Source organism: Nyctereutes procyonoides, unplaced genomic scaffold, assembly GCF_905146905.1.
Source record: "Nyctereutes procyonoides isolate TBG_1078 unplaced genomic scaffold, NYPRO_anot_genome, whole genome shotgun sequence".
In the NCBI taxonomy this organism is placed as follows: domain Eukaryota; kingdom Metazoa; phylum Chordata; class Mammalia; order Carnivora; family Canidae; genus Nyctereutes; species Nyctereutes procyonoides.
Window position 1 is genome coordinate 48,151,109 of NW_026575020.1, and position 17,511 is coordinate 48,168,619.

The window sequence follows — 17,511 nt, forward strand, 5'->3', positions numbered from 1 at the left end:
ATCACCTCTGCAACTGCTGGAGGATATAAATTTATTCACTCATTAGTCACCAGGTTACATCCTCTCCAATGATATTTCTCAAACTTTAAAGGGGACAGGAACCACTTGGGGATCTTGTGAAAATGCAGATTCTGACTTGGTAAAAGTCTAGGATGGGGTCTGAGAGTCTGCATTTTTTTTTTTTTTAAGTAGGCTCCATGCCCAGCATGGATGGAGCCCAATGTGGGGCTTGAGCTCATGACCTTGAGTTCAAGACCTGAGCTGAGATCAAGAGTCGGAACTTAATCGGAGGCACCAAGGGGCCCCAGAGTTTCTGCATTTTCAGTAAGCTTTCAGATGATGCTCATGCTGCTGGTCCATGTACCATAGTTGGAGTTGCAAGGATCTGAAGCACTGAGTGCTCACCACTTTCTTTTTTCAGGATACCCAGGGAGTTCAGAATCCTCGGGATTGACCTCTCTAGACCCCAATTCTAATTCTTTGTAGGACATGTTCTTTGGGGAACAGCAAACATTATTATGTGTGAAGTCACTCTTATTCTAGGATTTTCTCTGTTAAGGGGCTTTAGCTTCTTCTTTGGTGCTTAGGCTAGAACCATAGGGACCTGTATCAGGGCTTAGGTGCCATGTCTCTGTGCCAAGGGACATTGGCTCTACCTTCCTTTCGTCCTTTAAGTTCCTGACCTGCCAATCTCCTATGGGTGCCAGGGCCTGGGTACACATGGATAGCTGCTTTTAATATTTAATATTAGGCTTGCCCTGTTTATTGAACCAGCAACATCCACCCTTAAGGCCAACCCCATAGCTATAAACACAAGGCTTTTTATGTCATTTCAGGAATCCATTAGGATGGAACAGATAACTGGAATGTCTTTTTTTTCTGGTTTCCCACCAAAGTCATTTCCATAAGAGAAATTAAACTGAAAGCATGTTGCCAATGCTAGGATATAAATGCATTCACTCTCCCTTATGGACTAATCAGAAATTCTGTGCAGTTGCTTTCGGAAGCTTTCTTTGAGTCTGCTCAGGTGAGTGGTAGTGTTAACCTCTGTTGACAACGATCTAATGAATGCATGAAAAAGGTTTCCAACACTAAACCTTGTCCGATTTCAGTTTAAGATTTTGCTTCTAAGACAGAGCTGAAATATAAAGATTAAAATATCCTTCAACGGATGTGCATTTTACAGACTTTCCCCCTTAATATCACATTGGTTCAGAAAGTAATTAAGTAAGCTATTTAGGGACCAAAATGAATAAACAAACAAAAAAAAAAGCAGACTCTATATTGGGGCTCACAGATTTTGAGTCCAAAAGGTCACTGGAAAGTACTCAGGTTTCCATAGTAACAGTAGCAGCACTGATCAGATCAACAAATAGCTACAATCTATCTGAGGGTCTCCAATGAACTATTTTCTTTTTTCTCATCCAGAGAAGAACATTCTGAATTAGATAAAGTCTTCAAAGACAATAGAGGCTTTTGGAAAATCCAATTTCAGTTAATAGTAAACAGGAAAATGCTTGCTCGCTCTTTCTACATATAGCCTAGTAACAGAATCTCATCAATGTTGATTTAAAAACTTTAACTACAATAGTAAGTGGATATTAATTTGTTAATAACAGGGACAATCTCATAGTATTTCTCTGGAATAAATAAAAAGTAGATATATGTGTGTTCTTAAGGCAATCTGCAGAATCTCTAGGGTGATGTGTCTTTCTAGCAGTTTCTGGATCTCTATTACCAATCCCACAAAAGCTTATTCTAATGGAACATGCTCATCAATTTTAGCTTGGCTTCTTTTGCTTTAGACCTTCATATGGTTCTGAGTGGTCACAAATACAAAAACTGTGAAGACACAGACATCACAGAAGCCACTGCTAATTCTCCTTCAGATTCTGACCAATGGACATTTTGTAGAATACATTCAAAAAAGTCTTTCAAATAAAACATTTCAGCTATGGAAAGTTAGAGTCACCTTCTTTCTAAAGTATCTGTTAACATTAATGGAGCTCATGGGTTCATAGCCCTTAGGTAATACAGTTAGCATAGCCCATGAAGTAAAGCAACATTTTGTCTAGAAGGGAGGGCCCAATGAGAGTTCTGATCCTCTGTTCACAGCTTTCTAATTACTGAATTCTCAGATTTCACTGTGACTTCTGGAGCTATTATTAGAAATGTGTATTATTAAATTATTAAGTAACTCAAATTTTATCCCAGCCTTGTTACATTTGTCTAATAGTTATTTGGCCATGCCAAAAATACACACACACTCTCACACTTATCTGGGCCTAGCAATATACCCAGAATCTTGAGAGAATCAACTTTCTAAAATTTAGTTCTCTTGGATACAGATGATTTAGAAGCCCAGGAAAAATACATTAGAAAGTCACTGGTTTTGCATTTCAGTCCCTGTCCCGTGACAAACTATATTTCCTGGGAGGAATGTTCTAGATTAGCCCTATCCCATAGAAGCCATGTGAGCTACATATATAAATGTAAATTTCCTATGAAACTCATTAAAAATTTAACCAAGTAAAACTGATTTCAACATTTAATATTGATATATAGAAGTACATAATAGATTTGTTAAATTATAGTTAACCTAATATATCCAAGATATTATTTCAATATATATTATACAGATTATTATTAATGAAGTTACACTCTTTCCTTTTTGCTGAGTCTTTGAAATCCAGTGTGTATTTCATACTTGGTGAACATCTCAATTCAGACCGGCCACATTTTTAAGTGCTCGATAGACTCATATGGCCAGTGGCTGCTGAACTGAACAGTGCAGCTCTAGAGGATTTTCAAGGTAAGGGAAAATGTAGCTCTTCACTCTTTGGGATTTAAGATTACATTAAGATTTGGGATTTAGGATTATATAGCTGACGATATATTCAAACCACCAAAGAAGAACAGGCTTGGTTCCTATAGGCTGCCTCTATTCAACGGGCTGAAGAATTTCTGGTGTTTCTAGATCATCTGAAGATAAAGGCTGGGTATGAAGTCAGATGAAGATGGTGATGATGGTCTGTAACTGGGGAGAACTGAGGTCCTGGGGCAGAGCACAGATGACCCATGGGCAGGGGTCAGGCTGAGGGTGGCACCAGCAAAGTTGCCAACTGGGTGAGCATTCAAGTTCAAATCAGCCTGAAACGTTGCCTGGACAGAAAACAGAGCTGAAGCAGAGACAGGTTGGGAAGCCTGCCTCCAGGGAACTGGAGTTTAAACTTCAGGCCCTAGACAGTTGTGAATGCTGGGACAATCAGTCTACTGGTCTGTTCTCAGGAATGACTTTTTTTTTTTTTTTTTTTTTTTTAGGAATGACTCCTTGACAAAACTTCTCTAAACAGCATTCTCAAATGCTCTTGCCTCTCTGTAGCATAGCACCTCTTTGCATGTACAAGGGTAGTGTCAGAGTTTGTAAGTTTTCATAAATGTAAGCTAAACCAAATCTGAGTAAGTCCATTTTATAGAATCAGATATGATAAAAGGAAAAACAACAACAACAACAACAAAAGTCCTAGTGGACATTTATTGAGTACTTACTATATGCCAGGTGCTAGGCTAGGCAACTTATACAAATGAGCTCATTTAATCCTCAGAGCACTGCTATATATAGTAGGTACTACTACTATCCCCATTTCTCATACATGCGCGCGCGCACACACACACACACACACACACACACACACACACAAAGCAAATGAAAGTTCAGAGAATTTAAGCATCTTGTTCAAGGTCACTACTGCTAGTAAATGGTACAGCCAGGATGTGAAACCATGACTATTTCCAATTGTATCCTCTTTCTAGAATACCATGCTGAACACATGGAGTAACGTGTCCAAGTTCACACAGTGAGGATGTGGACAAGCCAGGATCCAAACCCCAGCAGAAGGGCTCCTGGACTGGGGCTCATACAGTGACACAGGGCCACCTCTCAAACCCAAGTGGTCTGAGTGCTCAGCACAGGCCATTTGTAGCTAAAAGCTTGAAGCTTAGGGGTCACTCCCTGTGCCCACTGCTGGTTTCATCTTTGTCCTCGCCAGCACCACACCTCTCGCGGAAGGGGCAGGATGGGAGGTGGTAGTCAAGACCTCGCCCCCAGAGCAGCTGCCATCCTTCACACCTGATCGTAAGTTTCTCTCTTCAGAGAACTCCGCAAGTAGGTCTCTGTAGAGAGCTCACACTTGTTTAGAGCAATACTGCAACTGAAATGCATCCATCTTGTTCTCTTGAATCCTGACACTCCACAGAGAGTTATTTATGATGTATCATTTGCCAGCTCTCTAATGGGACATTGCTTTCCATTATTTTCTGACAACAGAAATATTCCACTGCAGACAAAGCCCAAAGCGCACTGCCTCTTGGCAATCTTAATTCTGCTACAAATACGTCTGTTTTGCTTTTTAACTTTTTTTTTTTTAATGTTCAATTTTAACTTACCCTGGAGGTACAGCAGCAGTGGATGGCAAGTAGAAAAAAAGACTCAGGTGCTTTTAGCTTCTCATTTTGTTCTACTTTAATTACCCAAAGCAAATGATGAAAATAACAAAAAGCCTCACCAACTGGGCAGAAGAGAATGGTGTTGCCCCCTTTTAAGGAGAGCTGCTTGGCTCTTTTATGGCAGCATCTCCAATAACTGTAAACAACATATAGAGAAGACAAGCAACCCCACTGGGAGAAATGAGTTCATTTTAAGTCCATTTGTAGCTAAAAGTCATCAAAATACAAATTAGAGGTAGGGACAGTGGTACTAGAGCAAAATGAGAGAATTCGGGTTTTATTTGTTAAATACGGACGTAGGAAATGTGTAGAGGTGGGAAGTGGTTTTCGTGGTGCTGTGGGCCTGAGGGAGGCAGGTCCAGGGGCTCATCCAGGGCTCGGGTCATCAGCCCTCCTGCTCCATTTCTCTATGGGGAGGATCAGGGAAGAAGGTCTTGGCTGGGAAGAAAGGTAGATGTGGGCCCAATGGCTCAGGGGAAGAATCGACTATACTGATGAAACACAAAAATGCTCAACCTCACTAATAACCATGCAGACAGACGAATAAGATCCTCTGGAAATGTTTGAAATGAGGAAAAGATGTGGTCAGAAGATACTTTTCTTCAAACTGGAAGAAACTCCCTAGGCATAGCTCAAGATGTGAAATATTCAAATCCCAGATTTGGTAAAAGATCAAAAGAACAACAGGACACCGACAGAAATGCTAGACTTTTCACGTGAACACAATCACTAATAAACCAACTGTGCCGTTTCTGTTGTTAACCGGATGAACCATTAACTGCTGCTATGCTTATGACTATACTTGGGTTCGTTCTCGGTGTGGTTCACATCACACATCTTTCAGTTGTGCTCACTTCTGAGTCTTTGCTCAGGACCTTATACCAAACTACAGTGCTGAGAAATGTCAGTGCAGACTGGCTCCTCAGGGTGAGACTCCTTTTACTCCCCTGACAACTTCCCTGTAACCCTGCTTCATCCAGAGATTACCTGACCCACTGCCAGTTACACAAAGTTCCCAATTACCACACACGTTCTAGAAATTCATCTAAATGTAAACGAAGATCTACTTTTCCCATAAAAACATGTTATAAATGGTGATCAAGTTTCATCAGTATCTTTCTATTTCATCATGTGGCTGGACCAAGGACACAGAACACACCCACCATTTAGAACATGATTTCAACATCAAAAAAAAAAAAAATTTTTTTTTTTTCTTCAGGAAGCTCTAGAAGTTTAAAAAAAGTCCCCTCTGTAACCCAGTTTCTACAATGAAACATATTGAGGATGATGATAAAACACTAGTATGAAAGTCTGCTTTTGGAAATTTCTAACGACAACCTAATTTAATCTTTAAAACAATACCATTAAGTCAATGCTATTATTATTCCCTTTTACAGTGAAGGACATGCACAGGGAAGTCATGTGGTTAATACATGGCAGGGCCAGGATTTGATTTCATGTAAGAATTCGTGGGCTCAACCTGGGATTAAACTAGCCTCACGAGCCAAATCTGGTCTGTCACCTGTTTTTATAAATAATGTTTTATTAGCACACAACTGTTATCTATCTGTTGTTTGTGGCTGCTTTTGAGGTGAGTGGCTGGGACAGAGACTCTGAGGCCTACAGAGCCTAAACTATCTACTATGTGACCCTTTATAGAAAGTTTGCTGAGCAAGGACTAAACCACCATCCTCTGGGCACTTCGAGGCGAAGGCAGGCCCTCTCTCCAGCCCTGGCCATGAGCTTCAACGCAGGGAGGGGGTGCCCAGTAGCAGGAGGAACACAAGTCCTAGATCTTATCAGTTGTGAGGGGAGGTCCTGGGGAAATCACTGACCAGCATGGAGGGTTAGGATAAGCTTATTTCTCAAGAAGCTTCCTGCCTCGTTTACAAAAAGATCTGAAGCGGGGCCCAAAGGTACAGATGTAAGCTCCACAGACAGGAGGAAATGTTTGCTTTATTCATCGCTGGAGCCTTATTATTGAACAAATGAACAAATACATAACTTACGCTTGTGAATCAGGAAGTATGTAGACTTTATTTGAAGACAAACAGGGAACAGGGTAAAGGCCCAGGGATGGACTGTGACAGTGAGGTCAAGGTTCTGGTTTGTCTTTTACACAGATAAACTGCTCTAGCGGCACAGTGCATTACGGAATCAGGTCATTTTCCAACCATCCTGGGATTTCCTTGGCTCCTAAGAGCTTTTACTCACTGATCATTCTGTTTGCCTGAATTCTGGAATCAACAATAAATTTGAAATTTTTCCCCATGTTATCAGATAAATGCTAACATGGTGACAGGGCTCTGAAGGCTCATTTGTTTGGATTTTTATTCTATCAGATTGAGTGACTTTTGATTCCTGGAAGAGGACTTGAAAACCACACTTAGTTATTAGATAACAGAGCTGGGCACGGAAAGAACAACAACCCTGTGGACAATACCACTGAGTGATGCCCAGTCATGATTCACCATGGAACTTCAAGTTGAAAATTTCAGCTGAATCATACTGTTACCAGAGGGTGGGAAAGTATCTCTTAAAGACTGGGTGGAGGAGAAGAGGACTTGGATGATGGAAGGCAAGTCAGGATGGCAAGTACATGGAGAGATGTGGACAGAGGGGTGAGTCTACGGACACTGGGAAGCAGTCATACCATGGCCAGGAATGGAGAGGGAAGAATGGGGTGGGTATTAGAGAAAGTTCTCCAAACTGCACCCTGGTGCCTGGTGGCACCCTGTCTGGGGAGGCTGGCTGTGACCCAGAACTGCTCAAATGTGGACACAGCCTTTCTACTCAGGCATGCTGCTTCCTTATAAGCAGGGAGATATTACAAGTTTCACGTTTACGGACCTTAACAGCACACAGCTACATGATAACTCCTGCTTGAAATCAGATCTGAATATTCCATTTAAAATGCAACACAACAGCTATGGAAAAATTCTCAGCATCTCCTTGACACTACTGTAATCTAGCAGCTTTCTGTCTGGTCTCCTGCACCTCTAAGTAAATGAGTTAATGCAATTCCAGCAAGATCTAAGGGGCTGAAACATGTTTAAAGAAAAAGCCCAAATGTAGTTCGTGCAGGTGCTCTGAGCACAGAAGTCAGTAAGCTAGACAGCAGAGGCTCGGTGTCTCTGCTGCACTTGCCCTTGGGGGCTAGCAGAGCTCCAGTGTAAAGTACATTGCCAGGAGGGAGAAGAGTGACCAGCATGACACACATGGCCTCTAACGAGCCTCTAGAGAGAAATGCAATTCTGGCCTCAAGCCCTCTGACCTAGCCCCCCACCCCCTCCCTTTTTTTTTGAGTTTGGAACTCTGACCTTTATAAAAATCTAGACTCACTGCCCAGAAAAACAGGAAGGTTACTCACCAGGAAGCCATGGAAATGAAGCATGAAAAGTGGGTCAATATTTCTCTGTCAGCAAAGCTAAGTCTCAGACATTTCCAAGAGTGACACCATCAAGATGTCCCAATACTGTTCCTCCTCCCTCAACTGTGTTCTATACCAGCAGTTCCTGACCCGTTGGTTGCTAACGACCTAAAACTATGGCATGAAATTCAGCAAGGCTCCGTCTAGCTTCTCAGCAATCTCTCCTGCCTGGGACATCTGAGGAGTGCTGGCACTTGGGGTGCCAAAACTCTCTGGAAAGATTCATCCTTCACAGAGGTGGTGTGATGTTGGGGACGGGGCTCCTGTTCTGAACTATGAGGCAGAGGTGGGCGTAGCTAAAGGAGGAAGTGAAGGAAAAAAAATAAAAAAAAAAAAATAAACAGCTTTGTCTGGCATAGATACTTGCAGCTACCCCAAGCCTTAACACAGTTTTGCACTTGAATGCCTCTATTACCAGGCCCCTTTGGAAAGAACTTCACTTTACTTATAAATTTCTTTTTCTTCTGTATTTTTTAGGAGTAGAAATTGCAAGCTGGTTACTTCCAACTGAATTTTACCTGTGTCTATAGCAATAGATGTGTTTGGCGTACACCAAGCTTTGACTTTTAATTAGTTGCCAATATTAAAATAAGTCAGAAGATGTCATATAAAAAAATCTGGATTTTTGGCTTCTCTCGAAGAACCAGAACATCAGGTGGCATAGGACCCTCCTCTGTGCATGGCAAGGATCAGCAGATGCTGAGTAGCCCAGGCTACCCCCTTTAGACAGGGCTTGTGTTCACCAGCTTAATCCAGCCCCCACCCTGCTGTCACCAATCCTGAGCCCTGCTGTTTGTTGCCATTTACTGATATTCTTTGTGACTCATTAATGCTCCCGAGGGCATCCAGGCTCACAGCCCTGACCTTAAGTATTTGCCATCAACATCCACTTTAACCAAGTATCAGCCTGAAGAAAGCACTCTGAACATTTTTCTGTCTTACATCCTTAAGAATTCATTCTACCTCGATATGATCTACAGATTTCTTTGGGACAAACCTTTATTTCAGAGAAGGAAACTAGAGAGGGAGGAAACAAAACCAACAGCATCTCATTAGTGTCGACATTTCAGCCACAGTTCAGTATCTCTGAGCACACATGTGTGTATCTATGTGTGTGCGTACGTGTTTCTTTAGGGGATGGGAATTCTGAAAATCCTAATTAGCCTGAGGTACAGAAAGATTCAAAAAGAAATGAGCCGGTTACACAGACTGTTACGCCTACTGTGTGACTCCCTCAAACAGCCAAAATGCAGGTGATTAGAGAAATAGAAAAAGAAAAAAGAAAAAAAAAAAGCTGTGACCTGGTGTAAGGCAGATACTCAGAGAAGAGAATGTGCGTTAAAAGCCGAGATGTCTGGTAAGTGAAGAGCAGTATGGATAGAAAGAAGAAGAAGGAAGTGAGGAGGACAAGGGGGACAGAGGAGGAGGGAGGAAGAAGACAGATGAATCTGGGACCCAAGGCAAACACAGACACTCGGGAGGAAGGAGACAAAGAGCTAGCCTTTTCTAAAGCTTGGGAGCAAAAGTGAAGATGCCGGCCTGAGAGCTTAATTACACCCAAACCACCTCCCGAGTTAATGCCAGCACGTCCTCCTGCCATTTGGAGGAGCACAGTCCCTCTTTCTAATGAGAACACTGCACTTGGAACCTTGCCTGTCCCCGCCGCTGATGTGCCAAGCAATTTCTTATGCACAAATCAACGACGCTGATTCCGGGGATAGGTCGCGTCTCTGTTCTCACAACCATCGCAGGCCTAGAACGCTAACCCAGCTTGCAAAGGAAGCTGATCATGCAGCACTTCTATTTTCAAATAAAGGAAAAGCTTCACACTTCAATTGCTTTAGGTCGCCTAGCAGGTGTGACCGCAAAACCCAGGCCCTTCCTGAGGTCAAGCTCACCAAAGGAAAGGCGGCTCCAGTAATTTCCTTAATATCCTCACCTCGAATTTCTGTCTGAGCTCCACGTTTCCTTCTTCGTCCCCTTCTGGGATGGGTACATTGTAGTACTCACCTTCCTCTTGGTTAAGCAGCTTGTACCTTTGGGGGAGACACAGGACAGAAGGAGGGTTACGAACGCTGTGTTGGTATGATAGAGTCAGCAACTTCCCTCCTCCAACCCCTAGCCTGGCTGTTTCTAAAATGTGTCCTGTGGGGAGACTACAGCCAGGTAACCTCATGCTCAATCATCACTGCAGACTGAAGCCATTTGTTTTCTGAATCTCCTGGGGGCACTAATGTTTCTGAGACTATTAACCTTTGATTGACAAATTGCATATTCAATCTGCGGTGTCCTTACCATCCACTGGCTGGCATCTTCATCAGCTCTGAGACTCCGAAAGAAAGGGAGCCCATGAAATCATTCCTTGTTGTTCGATCCCAGTCCCAGATCTCTACGGACAGCCGGCGGTCTTTATCTGAAGGTTTTAATTTGCTACAAAAGAGCACACACAGATGGACACAAACACAAGGTTATCTAGACCACAGTTTCTTGGGGGCTACCACATGCTCATGATAGAGGAGTCTGAGATTAAAAAACTAGTAGTATATTCAATGTACTTCCCTCCCTACTGCCAACAGAGTACCAGCCCCCAGCAGCCAAAGCTCTAGACTGGCAGAGAGCAAATGAGGTCCCAGAGGCCAAATCTGGCCCTCTGTTTTTTGTAAATAAAGTTTTACTGGAACACAGCCATGGCCATTTGCATACGTACTGTCTATGAATGCTTTGGCTCTAGGTCAGCAGAGCTGTATGCTTGCAACACAGACTGTATAAAGCCTGAAGTATTTACTGACTGTCCCTTTACAGAACTTGCTCACCTCTGTTCTATATAAAAGAGCTACCTTTCTGGTCATCCATAGGTAAACCACTCCCTGTGGAGCGGATGTGCTGTTCTAGTCTACACGGATGACCACTTGGTTGTGCTTGGTTGCAGAAGTGCTTCCTTGTCCCTGATGGTTTTATGCCACTCCTTCTTCTCACTGTGTCCTTCCTTCTCTTCTACTGTCTCTGCCTCTGAAATCCCGGCACTCCTTTAAGCCTTGTTTAAAATGTCACCTCCTCTAGGAAGTCTTCCCTGCTAAAAGGTGAGGATGATGTTCCCATTTCAGTGGCAACAGCACATGACTCCTATATTCCTTGTTTTAAAAATTATTATTTAATTTCTTACCTTACCTTCTTCCAAAGCCTCAATAGGACTCAAGTCCATTAAGAAGTGGGACACGTGGGGTTCCCTGGGTGGCTCAGTGGTTAAGCATCTGCCTTCAGCCCCGGGTGTGATCCTGGGGTCCCAGGATGGAGTCCCACATCGGGCTCCCTGCATTGAGCCTGCTTCTCCCTCTGCCTGTGTCTCTGCCTCTTTCTCTCTCTCTCTGCCTCTCATAATAAATAAATAAAATCTTAAAAAAAAAAGAAGTGGGACATGCTTTATATACTTTCACATTATCTTTAACATAAATGAATCTTTCTGTACATGGTAGGTATTGATGATAATCTGGGGGACCTGCATTATGTAACTCTTGGCTACCATCTGGTATAACAGGTGACGGCAGCTACCACTTAGCCGTGGCCTGAGAAAGCCTTAGGAATGAAGCAACATTTAAAGACATTTATAACAGGTCCACCTCATCACCTCTCACAGTGAGGTGGGCAGTTCTGTGATGTGTAGGGAGGGAATTCAACTGGGAAGAGAAGACAAAACTTACAATGTAAAAGACTCATTCCACTGGGGATTCAGTGTAGAGCGGATGGTTTTGGTTTTCTGTTTGCTTTCATTCTTGGGATCAGGAATTAGTTTCAGCTTCACATAAGGATCTGAAAGCCCATTTGGATCCATAGGAATCAGATTCTTTGCATCTCGTACTGTGAAGGGAAAAGGAAAAAAAAAGATCAAATGTTATAAAAAGAGAACTGACCTGTATTGCAGTGTCCCATGTCGAGACCGAGTTGAATGACAGAGATATCTGTCAAGATGTGTTTAAAGGAAGAGGAGGTGATGACTAAAATGTCTCTGATCTTCAATATGAGGAAAGCTGCCTGCTGTCACTGCTGCCAGAGATAATGTGCATCACGCGGGCCCTGTGGTCAAGCCTTGAGATGCAGCACCAGCCTGGACCAGCAGCAGTAGTGACACCTGGGCACCTCATATTAGAAATTTGGAAGCCTGGGTCTCTCTCCAAAGCTGTTGAGATAGAAGCTGTATTTAAGCAAGATCCCCAGGTGCTGTCTGCAGCCCTTTTCCAGAACTGGTCGTGCCCGGCTCCAGGCAACCAGCCAACCTAGTCCAAGCCATTGAATTATTTGAGCTCCTAAAAGGATTCACCTTTTTTCTTTGTAAAGGCCAGTGACTTTCAATCTGGCTGTACATTGGAATCTCTGGGGTTTAAAAATCCCAGTGCTCACTGGGCACCTGGGTGGCACAATCAGTTAAGTGTCTGACTCTCGGTTTCTGCTCAAGTCATGAACTCAGAATCATGAGGTCGAGCTCCACATCAGGCTCCACACTCGGTGGGAAGTCTGCTTGTGACTGTCCCTCTTTCTGTTCCTTCCCCTGCTTGTTTTCTCTCCCAAATAGATAAATAAATTTCCAATGCTCACAGCTAAATTAGAATCTCTGAGGGGTGTAGCCCATGGTCTTAAAAGCTCCCCAGGTGATTCTACTATCCAGCAGGCGCAAGAGCCACTGATGCATACAGCGGTAATACAGAATATTCTCCCCAGGTGTGCTATCCAATGCTATGCAATGTGCACATGTCCATAGACCAGTAGCACCTGGGACATTGTGTGCTCATCAGATGTGTACAATCACAGGCCCCACCCCAAAATTACAAACTCAGAATTCTCACTTTAACAAGACTCCCAGATAATTCCAATGTACATCCTAGATTGAGATGCATTCATATGGGAATCTAAAATAATGAGGAGGAAAGGTCACCTCATCCACAGAGGGAGGCGTGGTTAGAGATGCAGAGAGCAAGGGCTTATTACCTCTGTGGGAACAGGTAAAGCTACTGCATGTAAATGAGATAGGTCATTATCTACCACGATGATGATAAGGACAAAAGCCTGAGCCTGCCTACCCCAAATGTCTTCCTCACCATTTTCTGATGACATCTTCCCCAACATGGCTGAAACTTCCCATCATCAGGGTCCCTAATTAGCTGACACCGTGAGTACACATGTAATTGGTTCTCCCAGCGTAGCCCCTGGACCAGCAGCCCTGGCATCACTGAGTCAGAACTCTAGGAGCAGGTGCAGTGATCTGTGTTTACCAAGCCTTTTGATTCTGATGCAGAGAAGAGTTGCGGAAACATTGTTCTAGCCTGTCATACAGATCATTAGTTTAGGGTGACTGTTAAGTGAAGTCCTTAGAATAATTTTACAAGAAGATGTTGGAGTTTGGCAGTGGGCAGACAGAGAGAGGGGTTGGAAGGATGCTGAAGATACTGGGCCCCAGGGCCTTGCCCTATGAGAAGTCACAGACCAACACTGCCTGTTCCCAGTCTGGGGACACATTAAGCACTCACACTTGCTGGCGAACAGCCTCACATCCTTTTTGCCTAGAAGCATGAGCACAGGCAGGTGACAGGACCGTATCCAAATGGTCTGAGTGTGGGGTGGGGGGATGGTGGGCTGGCTCATATCTACTAGCCACAGAGAAGCCAGGGTATCCTATGTTCCTTATATTCACTTATGCTTTCCAAGGATTTTCCCCCTAATATCTAACCTCATCCAACTGGGAGTGGGTACAACATAAGAAAGTATGCATGGGCTTTGCAGCTCAGTACACCTGCTTTCAAATCCTGTCCCCACCAACCCCCCCCCTCCCATGTACTCCCAAGCACAGGAAACATAAGTTCCTGAGCCTCTATTTCTTTACTCACAAAAAATGAAGAGGGGCTCATTCCCAGTGAAACAGCATTGTTGGGGCGAAGTAAATGAAATAGTTGTCATAAAAACAGAGCTCTCCCGCAAGGAACGGGAAGGGGCCAAAGGTCTCTCTCCAATTAATCACTGGAATGAGAATCAGATCCTTTTTAAAAGGCAGCTGAAGCCCTGGAATGTCTAACACGGAGGCTACAGCCCAGATAAACTAATGAGGAGCCACAGAGGCTGCCAAGGGTATTGCCAGTTACAGAACGATTATGGTGCTGGCGTTTTCATCTTCAATTTCTGGTCCTGACAGCCAGCACACACAGCATCGTTTAAGGCTGATCTTTTCTTCTTTTTTTTTTTTTTTAAGGCTGATCTCTTCTGAATGGTGATGAGTTATGGTCTTGATGGGATTTAAAGCTGTGGGCTTCCTACTGAGATACTATGATTGAAGTGGAAAATAAAAAGAGCTACCAATTCCAAACATCATTGAAATAGACAGTGGGTCCAAATTTCAATTTCCCATTGCAGTGGAGAAGAGCCTGCCCGGTGTGTGGCTGATTCATCACATACTGGGGCACCTGAGTAAGGACCTGGAGCAATGGACTTGGGGGCTCCCACTGGCTCAGACTGTGGGCTCTGGGGCCAGGCTGCCTGCGCTTGAATTCTGGCTCTGCCACTCTGGGGAGGGGGGTGGGTATAGCGCTGGGCAAGATCTGTAACCTCCCGGTGCCTCAGTTTCTGCATCTGCAAAACGGTACCTCCCTGGGAGGAGTGTGTAAGTTCATACGTGTGAAGTGCTTAGAACAGTGTTATGCACACAGCAAGAGCTCAATAATGATTATTATCATTGTTGTTAATACAAGTTGCTGGCAGAGAGCACAACCCTAAAGGCTTAGGTGTTCAGAAACTGGACTGGCAGCTTATGAGTTGGCAGGCGGGTGAAGAAGAGTATGACGTGGAGATTTTCTAACGTGGTTGCAACCGCGTGGTGCTGGCAAGGTCTTAACCTGGGAAGCAGTGCTGGAGGGGGTCGCTAACAGGAGCAGGTGCAGGGAAGTTAGGGATGAGAAAAGAAGAGCAAAACAAGCGGGGTGGTAGATGAGAAGGGTGAGAGGCAGGAAACAGAAAGAAGAGAATGTGATCAAGTTGTAGGGTCAGAGGGCAGTGAGGATGGTGCCCCTGCGGGTGCTGATGGTGGCTGGGTACCCCAGGGCAGTGGTTCTCCAGCTCAGCTGCACATGGGCAACAAATACTGATGTCTGGGCCCCACCCCTACAGAGTCCCAATTTAATTGGTCCTGACTGAGGCCCAAAGTGGCATTAGCAACTTTGAAGCCTCTCAGGTGAGTATTGCATGATACCATCCCAGGCACCTGACCGATGTTCTTACAGGGTGGTCCCTCGGCCCACATCACTGGCATCTCTTGAGGACTCAGCATATTACGTCAAAAAAAAAAATCCACTCACTTTTTAATACTCGGCCCTTAAACGGTTTTTTAAAAATTTATTTGAGGAGGGAGGTGAGGGAGGGAGAGAGAATCTCAAGCAGACTCTCTGCTGGGCACAGAGCCCTGGGCTCCATCCCACGACCCTGAGATCACGACCTGAGTCAAAGTCAAGAGTCTGATGCACAACCCACTGCACCACCCAGGCGCCCCTTAACACTCAACACTTAAAAAGGAAATGTGTTACTCCGGTAAATGGAAAACCAAGGCTGTCTGCTATGAGGAGAAAGGAACCATAAAAATAAATACAATGCCTGAGGCCTACTCTTAGTTACAAAGGGGAAATTAAACCAGGGTGAATGCTTAGGACATTCCAGCCCCAGATGGAGTTCCCCTCTACACCGTACTACCAATAATGAAGGAAAGCTGGAAAGGGAGTAACTTTCTCACCATGTGATTGAATGCTTTCTAATGTCAGATCAGTGCCTTCAGGAATCCTGTGGAGCACGAGCAGAAGTCCTAGCCTGTCGGGTCCTGCCCCACATGTGAGAAGCCCTGTGCCAATTATGAGGCACAGAGGAAGGTGAGCATTTCACAGTGGGGCCAAGAACAGACCCGGCACAGGTTCCGTGGCTCATTTCTAAGTCTCTCATCTTCTGTGACAGCCACCCTGTTCTGACCCTCAGACTTCAGATCGGAACAAATCTGCTGTGGAACCTCTTGATGGGACTCTTCGGGGCAAAGCTCTATCATGCCAGCTCAAGTTCTGAGAGGTCGACGGTCTCTAAAGGTGGTGGTGGTGAAGTAGCACATCCCCTGCCCCACTCCAGTGCTGTGGCACTAATCCACACAGGCCCTGAGCCCCCTGGAATGCATGTGGGAGGAGCTCTTGCTCTCGGCATGTCACAGCAGTTCTGCAGCTTCCGTGAGAAGGACACATCTGCTCAAGAAGTATGTCTGTGCTGTGGTATTGGCACTTTTAGAATCAAAGTCTGTTCTATAATTCCAGGACTTTAATAGAAATGTAGAACATGAGTTGTATTATCATCTTTTGGCTTGAAGTGTGGCTTTGGAAAGGATCGGCAGTCAAGCGTTAAGGAAAGCCACCCTGGGTTGAAAGGTTATATAATTTCTTGATTATGTAAGGTATCCCTCCTGGATAAAATCCATTCAAATAAGATTATGAAGATTGAAAAACACCTCCACGGTGCCTCAGGGATACCTGACAGAAGTGGCGAGGCAAGCCCAGGACATGGGGGTTTTGAGTAAGTGTTCAGGCATATGAGCTGGCTCATCTAGAGCTTGGAGGCGGCCTTACCCAGACTGGGAATCTGCAGCAAAAGCATCTGGTAGATGGCACAGCCAACACTTAGGAATGAAGCCCGGGATTTTCCCAAAGGTCTGTTTGAGGGGGAAAAGTAGGTGACCACCATGCTTTCTCAGGGAGAGGCCAGCCAACCCCATAAAGACTGCCAGTTAGGTGACTGTCAAATGCCCATCTGAGGACATACAATGACAGTCAGGCTCACTACACTTGCAGATAGTGGCTGACTTCTTCTCAAGGGGCCAGTAAAATATATAGTGGCTAACAGCGTGGACAGCTGGGTTCAAATCATTGCTTTACCACTTTTTAGCTGTAGGACTTCAGGCGAGTTAGCCCACTTGTCAGTCTGTTCACATCTGTAAGACAGGAACAGTAACAGTGCCTGCCTCACAGTGTCATGGTGAAGATGAAGTGCATTAATATCTGTAAAGCATTTAGAAGAAAACCTGGAATGGATGGAGTGTTACAGAAGCATTCGCCGCCATTACTAATGATCACGTTCACATGTGTCTGCCACTTTACCATCATCAGCCAGCCCTCCTGTCTGGCCCAGGGGGCAGGGCTATTTCCTCAGAGTAAAGAAATCTGGTATATTAAAGGGAGGGTTCATATAGTACTAGAATTTCCAGACCTTGGGGTTAGGTTAGAGTTCAATACTCAGATCCTAGTGGTTCTAAAATAGTTTGGGATTAAAAAAAAAAAAAATCAAGGCAATCCTTGATCCATTCAGAGAATGGTCCAGATGGTCTCTTGACCCAGAGATAAATTACGAAGTATAATAATAAACACCTGAACTCACCACCTAACATAAAAGCCAGACCAGGGCCAATGCAGCCATACACCATATTTTTCTTACCCTGTCCCTGCCTCCCTGTGGATTTTCAGCCTCAGTCTGAGGCTGCCTCAGGGCACTCTGGCTAGGCACAGAGCTCGTGGAGG

At 44.4% G+C, this 17,511-nt stretch overlaps 1 protein-coding gene across 1 annotated transcript in view; it reads right to left on the reverse strand.

Annotated features, from left to right (window-relative positions):
• Positions 1–17,511, reverse strand: part of PRKCA (protein kinase C alpha) — a 393,503-nt gene that overhangs the window by 75,201 nt on the left and 300,791 nt on the right. Inside the window, exons 6-8 of the mRNA XM_055301540.1 lie at positions 11,635–11,791; positions 10,232–10,366; positions 9,876–9,972 (exon numbers count right to left, since the gene is read on the reverse strand). Of these exons, the coding sequence (XP_055157515.1) occupies positions 9,876–9,972; positions 10,232–10,366; positions 11,635–11,791 (389 nt within the window). The remainder of the gene's footprint in view (positions 1–9,875; positions 9,973–10,231; positions 10,367–11,634; positions 11,792–17,511) is intronic.